The 18,673-nt window shown below is 29.4% G+C and overlaps 1 protein-coding gene across 3 annotated transcripts in view; it reads left to right on the top strand.

Annotated features, from left to right (window-relative positions):
* LOC107452083 (bromodomain-containing protein DDB_G0270170) overlaps window positions 1-13,622 on the top strand; it is a 44,172-nt gene extending 30,550 nt beyond the window's left edge. For all 3 annotated transcript variants that reach the window (XM_043049444.2, XM_043049394.2, XM_021146142.3), the window contains 2 exons: window positions 5,045-5,172; window positions 11,958-13,622. In XM_043049444.2, the coding sequence (XP_042905378.1) occupies window positions 5,045-5,172; window positions 11,958-12,285 (456 nt within the window). In that variant the 3' untranslated portion in view covers window positions 12,286-13,622. The remainder of the gene's footprint in view (window positions 1-5,044; window positions 5,173-11,957) is intronic.
* The last annotated feature ends 5,051 nt before the right edge of the window (window positions 13,623-18,673 follow it).

The raw sequence follows: 18,673 nt of genomic DNA, 5'->3' as shown, positions 1-18,673 counted from the left end.
TTTGCACCATCATCGAAACAAATGCTGCTATTTTTTAAACCAATAGTGAATCTAGCATTGTATAATAACAATCTCTCTGTATTGTAATATATGTAAAGTAATGTCTCAATGTATAATAACAATCCTAATAACAATAGCTCTGTATAATAAATCTAACTTTAAAAGTAAATTCTAATACTTTTAGTGACATTTTGGGATATGATATAGAATGATTTTGTATTTATATGTACACCTTTATTTGCAATTTTTTCCTCTAAAGTTATATAAAAATTGAAAAAATAAAAATGTTGATATGAATAACCGGAAGCATAAAGTTTATATCCTCATATTTAATTTTGACAAAATAAATTATTTTTGAAATTTTCATTTAATCAATAATAATCAATAGTTCTTCAACAAATGGTACAGCTCGAAACATATTTCAGTACGACGGGGAATGATGTGACATTTTCATTAACAACTTAGTACCTAGATCTATTTTTTCTGTTGCGAACTTTACAGACATGGTAATAGTTTAAGCAATAGCTTAGTCATTCATATTTAACGCATTTACGTTTACGCAATTACGATTAAGTCTGCCAGGTGGATCGAACTTTGGTGTACGCTATGTTGATTTTAATTAAATAAATTCTGGTGGTGATATTTTAAAGTACTCATACTCTCACAGCTAGTTGGAAAGCTAAGGGTTGTGTGCTCTTTCCTGGCAATTGACAAAACAACCGACGCGTTTATTAGCAAGGCGCACGTTAAATCTGACGGAGGGAAACCAGCTCAGTCTCTGTTCTCGTCTTCTGACCAGGGTCAAAATTACATGACATTCCTACCTTGGCTATTAAAAAAAGCCCTAAAAATGGGGCCCGATGCTTGGCCATTTCCGGTGAACTTGCATTATAAAAGGATAAATTACAAAATAAATGGTTTAAATACTGTTTTATTAATCAGAATTATGTTTTTTTTTTACCAGAAATGTTATTACCATACAATACGGTAATTTTACCAGAATTTTTTTTTCCACGTGTACTCTTCAAAAACTACGGTACTATTTAAGAGCATAATTTAAAAAAAAGTACTTATAGTAAATGCTTAAACTCTCCTGCTTAATGTAATAAATTATGTTAAAAACTCAAGCGTTTCAAATTCAGACAGCTTAGGACTTCTTCGTTAAATCCCTAATGAAATATAAAACGACAAACATTTATAGTTTATGACGATGGCAACACTACGAAAACGTCAACTATCTCCTTAAAATGACTCAGCAATAAATGTAAGAGCAAGAAGAAAAGAAAGATAAAGGAAGGACTGAAGCTCTTACTTGGCATTATTTGTTTGTTTTTTCTAATCCCTATGTTTAAAATTAATATTCCTTCAGTGCTTTACAACCGGATGCAAAATATCAGTATTCTAAATATAAACCGCGTTGTGAAGAACAACTTCACGAGTTCCACTAAAAATCGTTTGGTTTGTTGTAAAATACTCATAAATATTTATCAAACGACAGAACTTTTCAATTGACTTATTAATTAGGTTCAAAAAGTATGTATGAGAGATTTTACAAATTTGGGAATACTATTTGTGTTCTGAATCTATATTTTTGTAACGTTTTGAAGTTTTATCTACGTATTTATAATCCTTTAACACTTTATTTCTGATCTTAAGCTATAACAAAACTCACGTCACGTTTTCTGATCGTAAACTATAACAAATCAACCCAGTCATATTTACTCATTTTGATGCCCTGGAATTTTGCTTTATTCATATGAATACTGATTCCCTTGTTAGTTACATTAATTACTCACCACTTCTCCATAGTGTTTGGAAGCATTGCATTTACTCGGATTGCATTTTACTGCAATCAGAAATGCATTTTACACTGATTTGCTCCTATCAGCCACAGGGATTTTACTTGTTCTGTTTTTTCCTGTTTATTTTTATTCTTTCTCAGCTACTCAAGTTTTTCTAGTTTTGTTTATCACCTTTATTTTTCCATTTTTCGTTGGCAGCTTTCCGTTTTATATTTTAAATCACTTTTATTTCTTGTCATTCACGTCTTACAAGTCTAGAATTTGGGGGCCTGTTTTTGAGCGCTTGAAACACGTCGATTCTTATTTCCTACTTATATATTTTTGAAACAAATGAAGTTTTTTAATCAAGTGATATAACAAAAGTCATCTATGCGTCCTATTCTCATATCGTGTGTGTTCTAGAGAAGTTATACCAAAAATTTACTTTTGTCCTAATTTCGTCTGATAACTAATATAAAAGTAAGAAGAATATTAATAAAGAAAAAGAGTAAAATCAAATAATAACTATATCTCAAATCTGGAATAATATTCTGTCCCACAGATTTTCTGTCATCCTCATGACTCAAAAATACGAGCACGTTTTTTTTTTTTTTAATAGATTTAATTTTTAAAGAATTAGCATCACTGTTAGAATACTAATTTAACAACTTATTATTTTGAATGAAGTTCTTAAATATGCGAAATATGCTTACCAATCCAAGTTTTTGGCAGTTAACAGCTTGTATAAATTTAGATATTGCTTATAGAACACGAAAAATTCTGATTTGTCATCCACGAGATCATTAATACGAGGTGTGTTTATGATTCATTGGCCATTAGGAATGATGAATATAGATAATAATGCATGTCAATTCGTAATTAAGATATTTCCAGATATGAAGCTGGGAACAATAAAATTTCAAAATAATGTAAATTTCGCCTTGAAATTTAGATATTCTCGAATTCATTATCACGTCCATTTTGTATATGTATTTCTTAACATTAAATTGCATCATAAAAAATGCAAATTAAAAAAAAAATAATGTTTTAAGCTCTGCTAATAATATATTAACTAACATTTAAATAATTTTAGCGGATTTTTTTTCCAATTTTTTTGACAAAATTATTTTCTAGAAAATTTATGCTTCAAATGTTTCAAATTTGTAGAATCACCCATGTGTCTTTTAATAAATTTCTGAGTATGCAGTTTTCTGTAACAATGTTCTGATTTGTTTATCCTATAATTAACTGTCCGAATCTCAAAATTTTTCTGTTGAGTTAAATAATTATTTGCTTTGTTCTCCCTTGATATTTACCCGATAGTTTTCCTTTGTTTATTTTAAATTTTCGATTTTGCTTTTTTTTGTTGTCCTACAATAATCCGATACCCTATTTTCTATGTTAACTTATAGTTATCGGTTAAAATTTTCTCTGCTGTCCTATATTAATTGACTGATATGCAACTTTCTGTTCTTCGATTGCCCCGCATGCTACACAGAATTACAGTCATTCTGAAATTACAGTAAAATAACTGGAAGCAGTCTGTCCATCCGATTAACCGTAAAGTTTAGGCTCAAGAACATTTTTTTACCGTTACGGCTTTGAAACCGTTTACAACTGTTACGGCTAAAAAACCGTGAATACGAAACTACATGGCTTTGTAACTACTATTTACAACTAGCATAGTTTCTAAACCTGAGAAATAAAAATTAAACGGACATTAGAGCCCTGTGTGTGCCGCGCCATTTGTGCGTAAATGAGAGTTTCGTATCCTAATAGTCCAGGGTCATCGATTGAAAAGTGTTGGACACTGGAAACACTTTATGTATTCAAGGAATGAAAGAAATAATGTGATAACAACGCCGGGATTCGAACGGCACTGTTCATGAGAATAACCGATCAGCTCTCTCCAGCTGCACGGAACAAAATGACTTCATAAGGTGGGCCTATTTGACCCGGATAGAATTCAGGTTGTTAAACAACATTAGGTAAAAACAATCAATAAACGATTCTTCTCACACTTAACAGTGTGAATATAATCTTTTTATGGTTATTTGGCCGTTTTAATTGAATATGGTAAAATAACAATTAAATAAATTGCTATTTAACCATTTTTGCCAGAAATTTCTAACAGTGTATGCTGTACTATAACAATTAGCTGATAAACTTTTTTAATGACTTTCCAATATGCTTTCCTTTGTTGTCCTTCAATAATTGATCGATATGCTATTTTAACCTTTTGCCTACCGCACCTGATAACACCTGCTATTTTGGACCATCAGTTGTACCCATCGTAAACAAAAGGATAAAAAAATCTTAAATATTTATTCGATAAACTTTTGTCTACTGACGTATAATAGTTCAATATTAAAAAAACGTTTTCCAACCACAAAATAACCATAACCTATCATTATTTATTGGTTTCCACAACCGCATCAGCAGTTTCTAAAAATAAATAAAATAAATGTTTTTTTAACAATATTAAGCTACTTATTAAAATTAATATGTATATTATGCAACCTTTATTTGCATATTTATTCAGAAATCTTTGCAATTAAGTGGTTCTATTTTCAGTAAAACATAAGAATATCTTTTAATAGATTTATTTAGATTTAAATGATAAATGAATAAGCAATATTTATTTCATTATTTTAAATGAAAAATACCGAAAATATGCTGGTTTAACCAAGATATTTCGATTTTATATACATAAAATAAAATGTGTTTTCTGATTAAAGCAATCTTTAAATCATCATGAACGATCTTGGTTCATTCCAAGAGAATCGAAAACATTAAGCCTAATTTTGACATAACTCGTTTTTTAATTCTTTTCAACTGGTAAGTCAATCGTTGATTTCTCAAAATCAAAACAATCAATGTGTTTACAAAAATGAATGATATAATATGCAAAAATACTTAACGACATGAATTTTTAAAAGTCATTTTAAACTTATAATACTACAACATATAGCAACTTCTACACACACATTTAGAATTTGGAGAGAGAAAAATAAGATTGCAAGAACATGCTCATATGTCGTAACGGTGCGTACCTTTTCCTTTTGTTTATCATATTTCTTTAAAAAGAAAAGAAAACTTATAAACATTGTTCATTGTTTAACTTCAATGTTTCACAATTTAGTTTCTTTCTATTCTTTCTTGCATTTCAACTACATCTCAATTTCAAACAAAAGAATAATTAGTTCTTCTCATGTGTAAATTGTGCCAATGTATCTTTTTGATTTTTTCCTGTTCCTTTCTAGGAAGAAATTCGTTCGATTCGACCTAGACCTTTTAATAATATGGAGCAATTAGAATCACCCCCTTCTTATGATGAAGCCATTCGTCAAGAATTGTTCAGATTTCAGTTGCCTGCTACGCCTATGCATGGGTGAGTAGTAATAAAAAATTTATATGGGAGGTCATTCACTTATTAGGTAAGAATATTTTCTGTCATTTGGATGAACGGTCCTCCTCCTTTGTCAGAAAAATAAGCAAATATGTGTACTAGCCCTATATTTAATAGCACACCCTCATGCTTACGTAGGTGTTTTTTATTCAATTCAATTTTATTCAATTTTTTTTATTCAATTGAAAATACTTAGTTTCACGCTTAAGCGTAGCTCATATGATTTTACCTTCTTTGTTATTAAAAATATGCAAATTGCAAAGCTTACTCTATACATTTTTATGGTGTAAGAAATTTGTCTTGCGAAAGCAATGCTCATATTATCTCCCCTACCCTCTCGCCAGCAAAAGTAAGTAAATAGCAACCCACCCCATTTCTTCTTATGTGCTTACGTAATATTTCAACGGCCAATGCGTTAAATTTATGTACTCAAATTTAAGTATCAGTGAAAAATGATAAGAAAAAAATTTAAGCACTGTAAAAAAATTTTTACGGTATAAAGTACCACTTTGGGTGCGTCATCCGTAAAATCAATTTAAGCCTAAAATCCATTTTTACTGTAAAATATTACACCGTAATTTTTACAGTAATATTTATTGAAATAGAGTAATTCAGTGATTTTACAGTAATTGTTACTGTAATATTTATTTAAATAGACTAATTCAGTGATTTTACAGCAATTGTTACAGTAAAAATTACGGTATGTTAGATTATTTGTTCCGTAACATGTTCCGGCAAAAATGGATTTTACGGTAAAGTGCCATCAGGAATCTTGAGTGAAGGTATATTTTACTTTAAATTGATGCGGGAGTTTTTGCAGTGCTCAAGGAATAATTAATGTCATATTCTCATAATATACTGCCAAAATATATCTCATAATATAATTAGATAAAAATGGTTAGCATAATTTTGCAATTTAATACGATAGAAATGAATATGAGAAAAAAAATTTCTTTAATCAAAGAACGATTAATCATTTCTACAATATTGTTTTTTTTTTTTTAAATCGAATTCTGTATGAACTCTAGCTAAATAGATTTTGTCCGGTTTAGTCACATTTTTAAACTTAAAAACAATAAGCGCGCTTGAAAAAAAATTGATTTGACATAATTTAAAATTTTTTTAGACACAAATTTAAATCTTTTGTGGTTTCCTACATTCGTAAATCATTTATAGAAACTAATAAATATAACGTTTATTCAAGCTTAAGTCCTCACTTAAAATTTTTAGTTACCTTTATTTAGAACCAAAGAGCCTAATTTATATAGGGTTTTGTTAACAATGAGACTCCAATTCTGCTGGGGGGAATGTCAATTGTTAAAATATAATCTGTATACTTGATTTATATCATAATAGATTCATATACGTGGGATGTGTAAAATTTTTTAGCAAGAAAACAAAGCTGAGCCGTGATGGCTCAGAGAGTAGAGCGTTCGCCTTCCAAAGAGGTGAACCGGGTTCGAATCCCAGCGATGGCTAGTTGATACGAATTCCGCATCCGGCTTGCATCAATCACAGTGCTGACGTAAAATATCCTCAGTGGTAGACGGATCATGGGTGTAAGTCCCCTTGCTGTCAGGCTTACCGTGTTAGGTTTTTCTGTTCATGTAAATCAAATACGGGTTAGTTACATCAAAAAGAGTGAAGGCAAATTTCTCCCAATATTTGCTCCAGGAATTGCCTTGTGTTCTAGATTGAGTTCAAAATTACAAGGCTACGGAGTTGAACATTAGTAGTCGTAAACCCGAAAATTGGGTCGGCGTTCCAAAGATGAGTATAAAAAAGAAAGAAAAAAGTCTAAAATTCATATATAGAACAGTTTAAGTTAGGGAAAAGCAACATTAAAGTGTGCTATTTGAAAATACAATTATATAGGGAATGTTTGTTTATAGTGAGGCTATTTTAATAGAAGGGCTATATGCTTAATTTGTGCACCCCTGTCGGTGACATGAAGCCTACTCAACTTCAGATCAGTGTGAACCAGTTGGATTAGAAAGTAAACTAGTTGGTGCATGCATATCAAGTTGCTGCCATCATGACGTTCATCTTGAAATTGAGTTACCTAAATCTCCTAGAACTTGACCAACAACTAGCTAACTGTTGCGTGAGTTCATTATTTTTTCAGGTACTTGATTACCCACCAGAAGATAGGTTATTTTTTATTTCGTTGTGCATATTTTTTTAAGTAACTATTTTAGATATTACAGAAAATATAATAAATTCTTAAAAAATATAAATATAAAGGAAACATGGAGATGTATATTTATATACAAAAATGTTTTAAAAGAAAACAACGTACGTTTGTTTAAGTCGGTACTAAATTGATGTCACTGGTGCTTTGATTTACGAGTAGGGTTCGCGCCAGTATGGCGATAATCGCCACCAATTGTCGCCAAATGTTCTACGAAAGTCGCTGAAATCATATGTAAGGGCGACAATATTGTCGTCTTCAAATATGTTTATAAGTTACAAAATAGAAATAAAAAATAGTTTTTTTTCTTTTTTCAAAATCCATGCATTTAAAAAAATTCTTTTACTAATTTTATTCTACACGTAGGTAGGTTTTAGTTTTAAGATTATTCAAATGCAATAACTGTTATTTTTAAACTTTTATTATTTCGCTTATTGATATATGTGAGGATAACAATTATAATGTATATACATATTTCTCTTATATGGCTCCATTAACTAAGGTTTACTAACATTTTCATGTACTGACGGTGTAATTGTTTATCAATAAAGCGAATTTTTTTTTTCTTTTTTAAAATCAACTTCAATCACAATTTTTAATATAATGTTTTGTTAGTCCTTACATTCTTTGTTTTCCTTAATTATTTATTTGGTCTCAGCATTTTAATATGTATGTTGAATCTATTTACTAATATTATTTAGCTTTTTTTCACCTAATTTTAATAAATTCTAATCTTCAATCATTATGGAATAATGAACGTAATTACTTTTAGGGTGTAATAGATGGCAATTGATAACTTTTGATGTGTACAATAACATGAATCATGCAATCGTAAAGTTTGATATTTTTTTCTCAAGTTTGTCTACCGTATAAATTTTTTGGACCACTAAATCAAAACCAAGGTGGTCGTATTGGACCACTCAATTTCCATTGCTGGTGTAAACCCTGTTTACGAGTGATATTGACCGCTGTACTTAATATTTTTTGGGTGTGGATTGTCACATTTTTATTTATTTATTTATTTTAATTTATCGCATAACACTTGTCAATGCATAAAATGATATATTTATTGATGAATCAGTTTAAACTAGAAATATTAGATTTATAATGTTTACCCTAGGAAATGAAGCCAAACATATTTATTTATTTATATATATATTTATTTATTGCATTATGAAGGCTAAAACATATCATACAGAAAATAAATTATAAAATTGTTTATAGTTTATTAATATAATAAATTATAAATTGTTAATAGTTTAAAAGAATACAAGAAAGTTTGAACATATTATTGTGCAAAAAGTGTTACTACTGAGAATGAAGATTTAAGTGTTAATTAATCTGCAAGAAGAATAGTGTCCATCAAAATTTTACTCGTCGAATATCAATATAAATTAAAATTGAAATATACAAGTCTAGCATTTTTTTAAAGAATAAACTGAGAAAATGTTTAATTAAAGATTTCTACTTAATACAAAATAATTTTAAAAATGAATTAATTAACTTTTAGTTTATGGTGAATGAAATGCTGGTAATTATACATTTTAATTCTAACTCTCAATCTCGTAGTCACAATTTTTAACATCAAACTTCAACTTCAGTAAAGAGAAAAGGGGTGTATGACGTTAGATTTACAATATTTAATAATCGAAAAAATTTTCTTAAATTGCTAACAATTTTTACGATATACATAGCGTAATTAGGTAATTTTAAAGTCATTTGTGACATAAAATATTTCCGATTTGTGACTAGCAATGTTTACGTAAAAATTGACGAAACCATTGTTCTGAAACAGTCATTGCACCACGTGAACGTAATCTTCCATTTTTGCTTCCTTTTTTTAAACATTAAAAGAAAAAAAGGCATAATAACCCGCCACGTGCGCATAATGACGATAAAAAAAAAAAATCTAAGATAAGTAATATTTTCGTAAGAGACAGTAGAAAACTGACACATGATAGATAAATTTATCATCATGCAGGATTCGAAAAATCTTTTTCGTAGAGTCAGTCTTTTTTTTTTAATAAAACAAAACTATTTTTTAATGATATTATAGTTCCTTTTCGAATGTAAAGTTTTGAAAAAGCTACATAAAGTTCTGTAATTATTGATACACACACATATATATAAAGAGATACCTTCTAAATCTATAATAAAAAAAAGTTCGTGTGCTTTTTTAAGATTTAAATAAGTAAGACATTACGCCTGCTAACCCTGGAGAACAAATTTTTGGTTGCATTTATATAAAATGCTGCCTAATTCAAGGGTAAGGATTCCAAATCTGAAATTAGGTTTGCTCCTAAACTTTACTCCTAGGTTTGCACAGTTTTTTATTAAAAGGGCATTTTTTAGTCTATTTTTAGTTGAAATGTACAAATTTAAAAACGGTCTTTATAAAGGGGGTTGCGTAAATGATGCTACAAACTTCTAGGGGTGTTGAGTCACATAAACGAGATTAAAACTGAATAGAAACACATGACCGGAAACGTCGTTGTACGCGACAAGGGGCACTTTTCTGTTCAGAAGCGCACGAAGAAACAGTTCATACTAAGAAAGAACCCTTAGCGACGCAGGACGACACTTCCAGGCATAGGATTACAATTCCGATGATAAGCCCTAACTCCCCTAGAATTTTGTCGCAACTTTTATGTATCCCCTGTTATATATAACCCTTTTAAACTTGTACGTTTTGACAAAGCAAAAGACTAAAAATGTCATTTAAAAAAAAACTGTTGCCTGAAGAAAGAAACCGATTGTAGATATGACTCTACGACATGAAAATATCGAAGATCGGTTAAAAAAATCTCATGAACGAAAAACATTTAAAAAAATAGTTCCCCATTGTAATTGAATCCTATGCTAGACGTTCTTCTTAGACAACTTTTGACTTTTAGGAGGTCAAAAAATAGAACTTATATTTAATTGTGAGGATAAATTTATGTATTTTCTGTGAAAATTACACATCTAAAAACTTAAGGGATCATTGTACCTAAAATTTTATCGATATATCTAATCTTTCAAAATGTCTTTTAAGTCTACTAATACGCAAAACTAAATAAATAAATAAAAATTACTATGATTTTAAATTTCAGAATAATTTTTATTAACAAATTTTTTATCATTAACTTTTATTACTAACTTCTCTATCTTTTAAGGACGGCGATTTCTAGTTGATTATGAGATGTGTTGTTTGCTAATAAGATTTTTTATTAATTTCTAGAGTACCGTGAAAATTTTAAAATCACTTAATCGCTCCAACCTTTCCTTATCTAATACGATAAAATGTATTATGATACACAAATTGCGAACACGAATTTACGATTATAATGGTGAAACAAACGATGTATTTTTTTAAACAATGGAAACTAAATTGAGAAAACGGAACTATTGAAATTTGAGGTTCTGAAATCTTTTGAAGGATAAACGCACATTTTAAATAAATATGTTTAAAAAAATGATCTCATATCAAAAAGATCAGAATAGCTAAATCCATTTTCATATCGAAAAACCGATTAAATTTTTATATTATCAAAACAATAAAGATAATAACAAAAAGTTCAAAGAGTATTTTTTTCTTTCTAGAAAATACTAATATAGAAAATATTGATTAAATTTTATATAACAATAAAATACTAGTTTCCAGGCCCGTAGCCAGGGGGGGACCGTCGGGAAAAATCCTCCCCCCCCGAAATTCTGGGATTCAAACTTTTTAGTCTTTCTTTGAGCCTCTCAGTAAAAAGAAAAACAAAAACTGTCGAATCAAACTTTTTCCCAGTACACCACCTTCGCTAGTGCATCAACTTCACTTGACCTTGTGGCTCATCTTTCCTTCGGTTAGACTCCTCCCCTGAAATCAATTGTTTTTCAGCATATTAATTTATGCAATGTCTGAATCTACGCAGATTTCATGGACATCGAAAACCTCATGGGAGAAATAGAAGTATGGGCATCAGAGTGGAACCAGCGTGAACCCCTTAGTAGACCAGATACGGCACTTTCAGCAATGGAAGAATGTGACAGTATCTTTTACCCAAACATTTATTGCTTGTTATCAATATTGGCTACGTTGCCAATTACCACAGCAACTGCAGAAAGAACTTTTTCTATTCTTAAACGCGTAAAAACAGCAACTAGAAATGCTACTGAAGATGAAAGGCTAACAGGGCTTACTTTATTAAGCATATTTCGGGATATTCCGATTTGTCCTAAAAAAGTAATCGAAAAAATTTTCTTCAATTCCCCGTCGCATGTATTTGTAAACTTTGTTTACAAATTGATTATAATTATTATGCAATATTAATTGAAAAATAATTATTATGTAATATTTTTTAATTACTAGTTTAACTTTTGCAGACAACAGAATAAACAATATTTGTTACAATGTTTTTCCCCTACTTTGCATGTGTGAAACTGTCCTTGCTTCTTACCATATCCCCCCGAAAAAAAATTTATCCTGGCTACGGTCTTGCTAGTTTCTGTTTAAAAAGTATCATTTGAAATTAGCCTTTCATTCGAAATTCTAGTTTATACTGATTTCACACCTCTCTAATTGTGTTTCCTTCCATTCTCCATCTAGGTCTGAAGCTGAGAACAACAATAATCTAGAAGTCAATAACCCATCAACAAATTCAACATCAAACTCAACATTTCCACCAACTAACTCACCTCAAAATAGCCCCACAATGAGTCCTAGGAGCCGTAATTCGCGATCTAGAAGTTCAAGTTCAATCTCTAGTTCCAGTGGCAGCAGTTCACCATTGTCCACCATCAATGAAGAAGAAGAATGGCCTGTGCGAGTAGTCATAGATTGCATAGGTGTCCAGGCGGCCAGACTAATGGACAACTGTGATACTTCTGTCCAACTGTCAAATGGAAATGCGCTGAGCACGAACTCAAAGTGTTAACGTTAGTCCTTGTCCTGGTTTAGTCAACTAGCAATGTTTCATTCACAATTGTGTGATTTATTTGTAACTTTCTTCAGTATTATAAGTATTAAATAGTGCATAGGTATCTAGATGTCCAATGTAATGAACAACTGTGACACAATAATCCATCCAACAAATGACCATCAACTGGTTCGAAATATTAACTCTTTCTTGTGCAGGTTCCTCTCTCCAGTCAATCAAAAATTATTTATTTTGTTTTCTATATTATAAATGCAACGGGTATTACTTTACGAACGACTTGATGGAAAGCCTGGTGGATAAATATCTGTCAACTGTCCCTGCTGCAATAAGCAGGAAGGCACAAACAAAAGCTCAAAGTGTAAAATGATGGTTGTAATTTAGAGTGTTCCAAATGAGAGCTCATTCAGTCAAGTAACACATCATGTGAATACATTCTTATTTCAATTTTATAATTCCATATGGCTTCAGTATTATAAAACCAGTGGCTTCAGTGTTATAAATTTATGTGGTTTCAGTAATATAAATGTGTAAGTTATTTCTGAGTAGATTGCTGAAGAACTATGACATTATGACAGCTATCAAACAAACAGAATTCTTTGTCAGAAATGGAATCTTATGGTCCTTATATTGCTCAAAAACGTTAATAGGGTTCGTTAATGCTTTCAAATTTTAAACGGATCCTATTGCATTAGAAAGAGGTTTCTAAATTGCAAGAGTAATGTGCTCTCCATCTAACAAGCATAAATTCAAATACAAACTAATTCGTTTTGACATTTGTTTTTGTTACAATCCTTTAGTTGACCAACAGTGATTAGTTCTCGCCTTAGAAATCTAATGTATCTTGCTATGATGTGTATAATACTGCATAAGTGCCAAAATGGCTAGGTTGAAGGACAACTGGGATTCACAATCGCTACAAATGTATTATTTTAATATACAAAGGTAATTTTAAATAGTTTTCAAAGAATTGTGGGTAAGTGATAACAGCATTTAATCCCTCACACGAGTGATGAAGTTCCGATTATAATACTATCAACTTCCTTAGGATTGATACTGGTTAGAAATGGACACTACAAAAATGACTAGTCAGCAAAATTCTATTCAACATTATGTGTGTCAATGACAGCATGCGAGAAGAGTAAAAAGCAAATTTTTTTGCCCATAAAAGCATAGAAAATATTTTCAAATAGGAAACCTAAACATAAAACACATGTCTCCTTCTATGTGTGAATTTTCTGTGTAAAATTTGTTATTTATTTAGAAAAGTTATAGCTTTTATTGTAGGACATAGGTTGTAATGTGTAATAATTAATAAATATACTTTTGAATCCTTTTGTTCTATTCGTAATTAACTTAACTAGGAGTATTTCATTATTAAAGAAATCAGTGTAGTAAAAGAGTGTTGCAATATATACGGTGCGCAAAAAAAAAACGGACCACCCTGAATAACTTATGATCTAGTGATCGGATCTTTACTTTCTAGGATTCAATTTTAATGGTTCAATAGGGAGACCTCAAATCTGCTAAGTGCAGACGGAATTTTAAGTTACAAAATCAGACACAAAAAACGTACTTTTTCTGAATAAACATACCTTTTCTTCGACGGATTCGGATTTCTGCTCCCAAAATGTAGGAGGTAGCCACAATCTGGTAAATATGGCCCCCATAGTTTGGCTAGGAGAACACTCTAAAGTTTGGACCTCTTAATGTTAATTTTACTTTTTGCATATTTCGCCATATCTCGAGAACTTTTTAAGCGAATTGAAAATTTTTCTGCACACAGTTATAAAATTTTTTTTTCCAAAGATAATTACATGCAAAAAATTACATTTAGTAAATATTTATTTTTTATTTAATAATGATCGAACATTTTTTAAATTGTTAGGTATATAACTTTTATATCATTTTCAAAAATAGAATTTTACATGTCAAAATACAAAATTTGTGCAAAATCGTAAACAGTTCTCGAGAAATCGAATTTTAAAGACTCCTTTGAAATTCAATTTCTCAGAAACTATTCTACCGATTTTGCTCAAATTTTGTATTTTTCCATGCAAAAGTATGTTCTTTGGAATGATGCAAGAAATTGTATACCTTACAATTCAAGCTTTTTTCGACCATTTTTGAATAGTCCAATAAAAGATAAATATTTACTATAAGTTATTTTTTGATATCTTAAGATAAACGAACTTAACTGTTCGAAAAATTTTTTCAATTGGCTTAAAACTTCTAGATATATAGCGAAATACGCAATAAGCAAAATTAATATTAAGAGGTACAATCAGAGTCTGACTAAGGCAGGGGCATACGGGGCAGTTGCCCCGGCCTCCCACATCAGAGGGGGGGGGGAATGAAGTACAAAGTTTATTTTGTGTTTCTTTTTTTAATGAACATTTTTTAAAACAAAATATCAGTACAGTGTAAAATCCGTCAGTTTTATGCTAGCTTCTTCACTAACCAATCGTATGAACACAAAAAATTTATAATTCGTAAATCTATGGCTTTCTAGGGCTAATTCAGGCTATTCAGCCATGGCTAATTCAGCTAAATTTTCGCAATTGTGATGGACAAATTTGGCTAATCAAAAGCCTGATTTTTACATATCTCAAAATTTGATATGTTAACGAAGATATGGGCTTCTGATTGGCTTAATTGAGCCATCGTAATTGCGAAAATTTATCTGAATTCCGCCCTCATGTCAGCAAGGATATGAATTTTTTATTGCTAGTTGAAAAAGTTAACAATAAGTTATCCCATTGTTGACCCTTTAATGCGTCTTTAATTCAGTTAACGGAAAGAAAATAATAACTTTTAATAATATTTAAGAAAAACTAGAAGAAAATAATAACTTTTAATAATATTTAAGAAAATAATAATGCTTTACATTTTCTAATTATAAATTTAAATAGCATTTTAGCCAAATTTTGGCTCATCAGATGTGTTACATCATTTTAATGATCGACATAGAATTGTCAGAAAATCAATAAAATTGACAGAACGGTATTTCGTCAGACCAATGAAGGGGGGGAGGACTTAATAGCTATATTAGGTCCTAGTTAATTTTCTTGTTATATATCTATAATTAGGTGAAAATTTAAATGCCTCCATAAAGTTGGGTTCTTCATTACTGAAGTAGTGACGCAGAGGGGGGCCCCGAAAGATGGTTTTGCCCCGGGCCCCAATTAGGCTAAGTCAGGCCCTGGGTACAACATTTGGAGTGCTCTCTTGACCAAACTATTGGAACCATATTTCCCAGATTGCGGTTACCGCCCTATATTTTGGAGGTCAGAAATCCGAAAAAAAAAGTATGTTTATTCAGAGAAAGAAGGTTTTTGTGCCTGATTTCGTAACTTAAAATATCGTCTGTACTAATTAATTTAACAAACAATAAAAGTAATCAATATAAAATATAATAAAAATATTTATCGATCTATATAAAAAAATAGGAAAATTGTTCGAAATTAATGGATTTTCTTACTTATTGCCGCAATATACTTATATATTAAAATTTTTTTATGACGATTTCATTAATAATCATGATTTAAAGACTTACTGAAATGAATAGTATTCTTAAAATAAAAATCTGATAATCTCTTACAAAGCGCCATCTAGTATATACAATATTAACAAATTCAATAATTATATTTTAAAAAGTATGATGGTTGGAATTATTAAGAATGAGAGTCTATTTGATTTGATTGCTTAAAATAAACTATCTTTGAGAAAGTGTAGACATAGAAATTTTTCTTTGAGAAGTATAATAAAAGACAAAATGATTCTAATAGATAATTCATGATGATTAATGATCATGGTTGCATAATTAAAAAAAATTTTTCAAATTTAAAAAAAAAATAGGTTAATACCAACGAGGTGAATTTTGCGTTAAAAGAAATTACCTAATTATTTATTGGAAGTAATAATAAGTGCATAGTGAAGTACATCGTAAGTGCAAAATTAAAATGCAATTCAATTACATAAACGCACGCTAAATATTAAAAATTATGAAGAAAAAAAATATAAAAATAAAATAAATATAATTAAAAACCTTTTTTTAAACAGAAAGATATTTACGTTTTTTGGAGAAAATATATTTACTCTAAATACAACAGAAAAAGTAGGCTTAATTACAATAACAAACAAAACAGTTATCTAAAATTTGTATTTCAATAATTTATTTTGATCTTAAACAGATGATAAATAATTGTTTACGTGGGGTATTTCATTACTAGAGCAATATAGATTAAAAAGTTATTACTATTGCTTCAATTAGTTCACCTAGTAGAAAATAATGAGTCACGTGATTACATTATATTATGCATACAATGGAAAAATATTTTTACTAATTTATTTGATTTTACTAGTTTATTTTCACGACGATAAATAATAATAAAAAAATATTAATTATTAAATTATTAATTAAAATTAATATTATTAATTATAATTATTAATTAAAATTAATATTATTAATTAAAAATAATTATTAATTAAAATTAATGCTATTAATTAAAAATAATTATTAATTAAAATTAATATTATTAATGAAAATAATTATTAATTAAAATTAATTGATATTATAAATTAAAAATAATTATATAAAGCAATTTTTACAATTACGGTGAAAGCTTTACATTTACTGTCCACTATTGCTTCATGCTTCAGTCAATGGAGAATCAATCAAGAAAAAAGAGTCATACGTAGGAAAAGGAAATGCTACTCCGTCAAAATTTTATCGAATAACTGTTTATAAATAAATATTACTGATTCGAAAGGCAATAAAAATAAATTTTTGCTATTAATTTATTATACTCGCATATTTTTAAGATGGAAACAAAAAGTATTAACAATTTTGAGTTTTGAAAAAAAGTTGGATGGGTCAGATTTCTCAACGTGTGTGCTTTACGTGACAAAAAATTAAAAAAAAATAAGAAAAAAAAATTCTATTACTACTGCCTTGTTTAACGGTGTGTGTTATGAAGGGGAAAAAAAAGCACCTACAGTAAAACAGCTTCCTGTATTGTAGTATGTTGTTATACCCTTATACAAGGGCACAAGCTGATGGTGTACATACATCTGGAGTAGATTACAGCTTCAATAAATATGATAATATTGTATTGCGATAATACTATGAATGTACCAGTGATAGATATTCCTATTTCTCCATTACTTAAATTGTATCACATAATCACATTCCTTGCTTATTCTTAATGCAACACATTTTGGTTTTAATTTTTTGAGCTATTCATACTTATAAACAACCATTTATGACATTTGTAAAGTATGAAAAGGTAGAACTGCAAGTAAAAATAAATGTTTCGTAAATTTTCATTGAAAATTTATTTTCTATGGAATGCTACAATAATAAATATTTTGATTGGTTTAAACTGTCCCTTTCACATAATAAATAATAATAAAGAGTATCTTGTTTTTACGAATTTTCTAGGTAAAAATTGTTTCATCGTTTCCCAGACATTGATAATAAAACTTGGATAAAATTTTTTTAAATTTTTATTCAATGTTCCAATTGTATGTGCGTGCGTGTATGTGTGTGTGGGGGGGGGGGGAGAGGACATTTTAGCGATGTCTGTAGCCTATAGAGATATAGTTATAACCTCCCACTAGAGCTTGATTATCCATAATTGCATAAAAATAAAATGAAAATCCAATGCACAGTTTCTGAGGTGACGAGATAGAAAAAATATGGTTTCTTAAAAAACGAGATTTAAATTAAATGTTATAGCATTGGTCGATGTAATTTCTCGATGCTTTAAACGAAAATTTTACTTTTACTCTCAATATAATAAGTTAGTAGAAAAAAAGCAAAAAATAAAAAGTCGAGTTTTGAAAAAAAGAAAGAGAACATTGCCGATATTTGAAGCTTATAAAACAGACAAACTATTCTACCAATGTTTGAAACTTAAAAAAAATATTCAAAAATAGAGATATAAAAAAGCTCCCATAATACACGTGAAGAATTTTTACTATCTATAGTACCATAAAATTAAAAAGAAAATAGAATGAATTATAGTTTCTGAGGTATGGATAGGACGAGATAGAAAAATTACATGTAAAACGCGATTTAAGTTTAAAGATGTATCGTATGTTTATGCCGGAGGTTTACAGGAATCAGCATGCATTGGCTGCTGTAACTTTTCCTATGGTTATAATCAAGAGCTTCACTTTATGTGTAGAATATAAGTTTGCCAAAAGAGCGATAAAAAAAGTTGATTTAAGTTCGTGTCTTTCCTAATATATTTCTCCCTAAATATTTTATAATTCCATTTTCATAATGATTGTTGGTAATGATATGTCAATTATATAATGCTAAATGTTACAATTTAATTTGCATTAATCATAGAAAACGATTTTACATTAACGTAGAGGAAAT

This window comes from Parasteatoda tepidariorum, chromosome 4 (assembly GCF_043381705.1).
Source record: "Parasteatoda tepidariorum isolate YZ-2023 chromosome 4, CAS_Ptep_4.0, whole genome shotgun sequence".
Taxonomy (NCBI): domain Eukaryota; kingdom Metazoa; phylum Arthropoda; class Arachnida; order Araneae; family Theridiidae; genus Parasteatoda; species Parasteatoda tepidariorum.
Note: the sequence above shows the minus strand (reverse complement) of the source record. Positions and strands in the feature narration are given on the sequence as shown.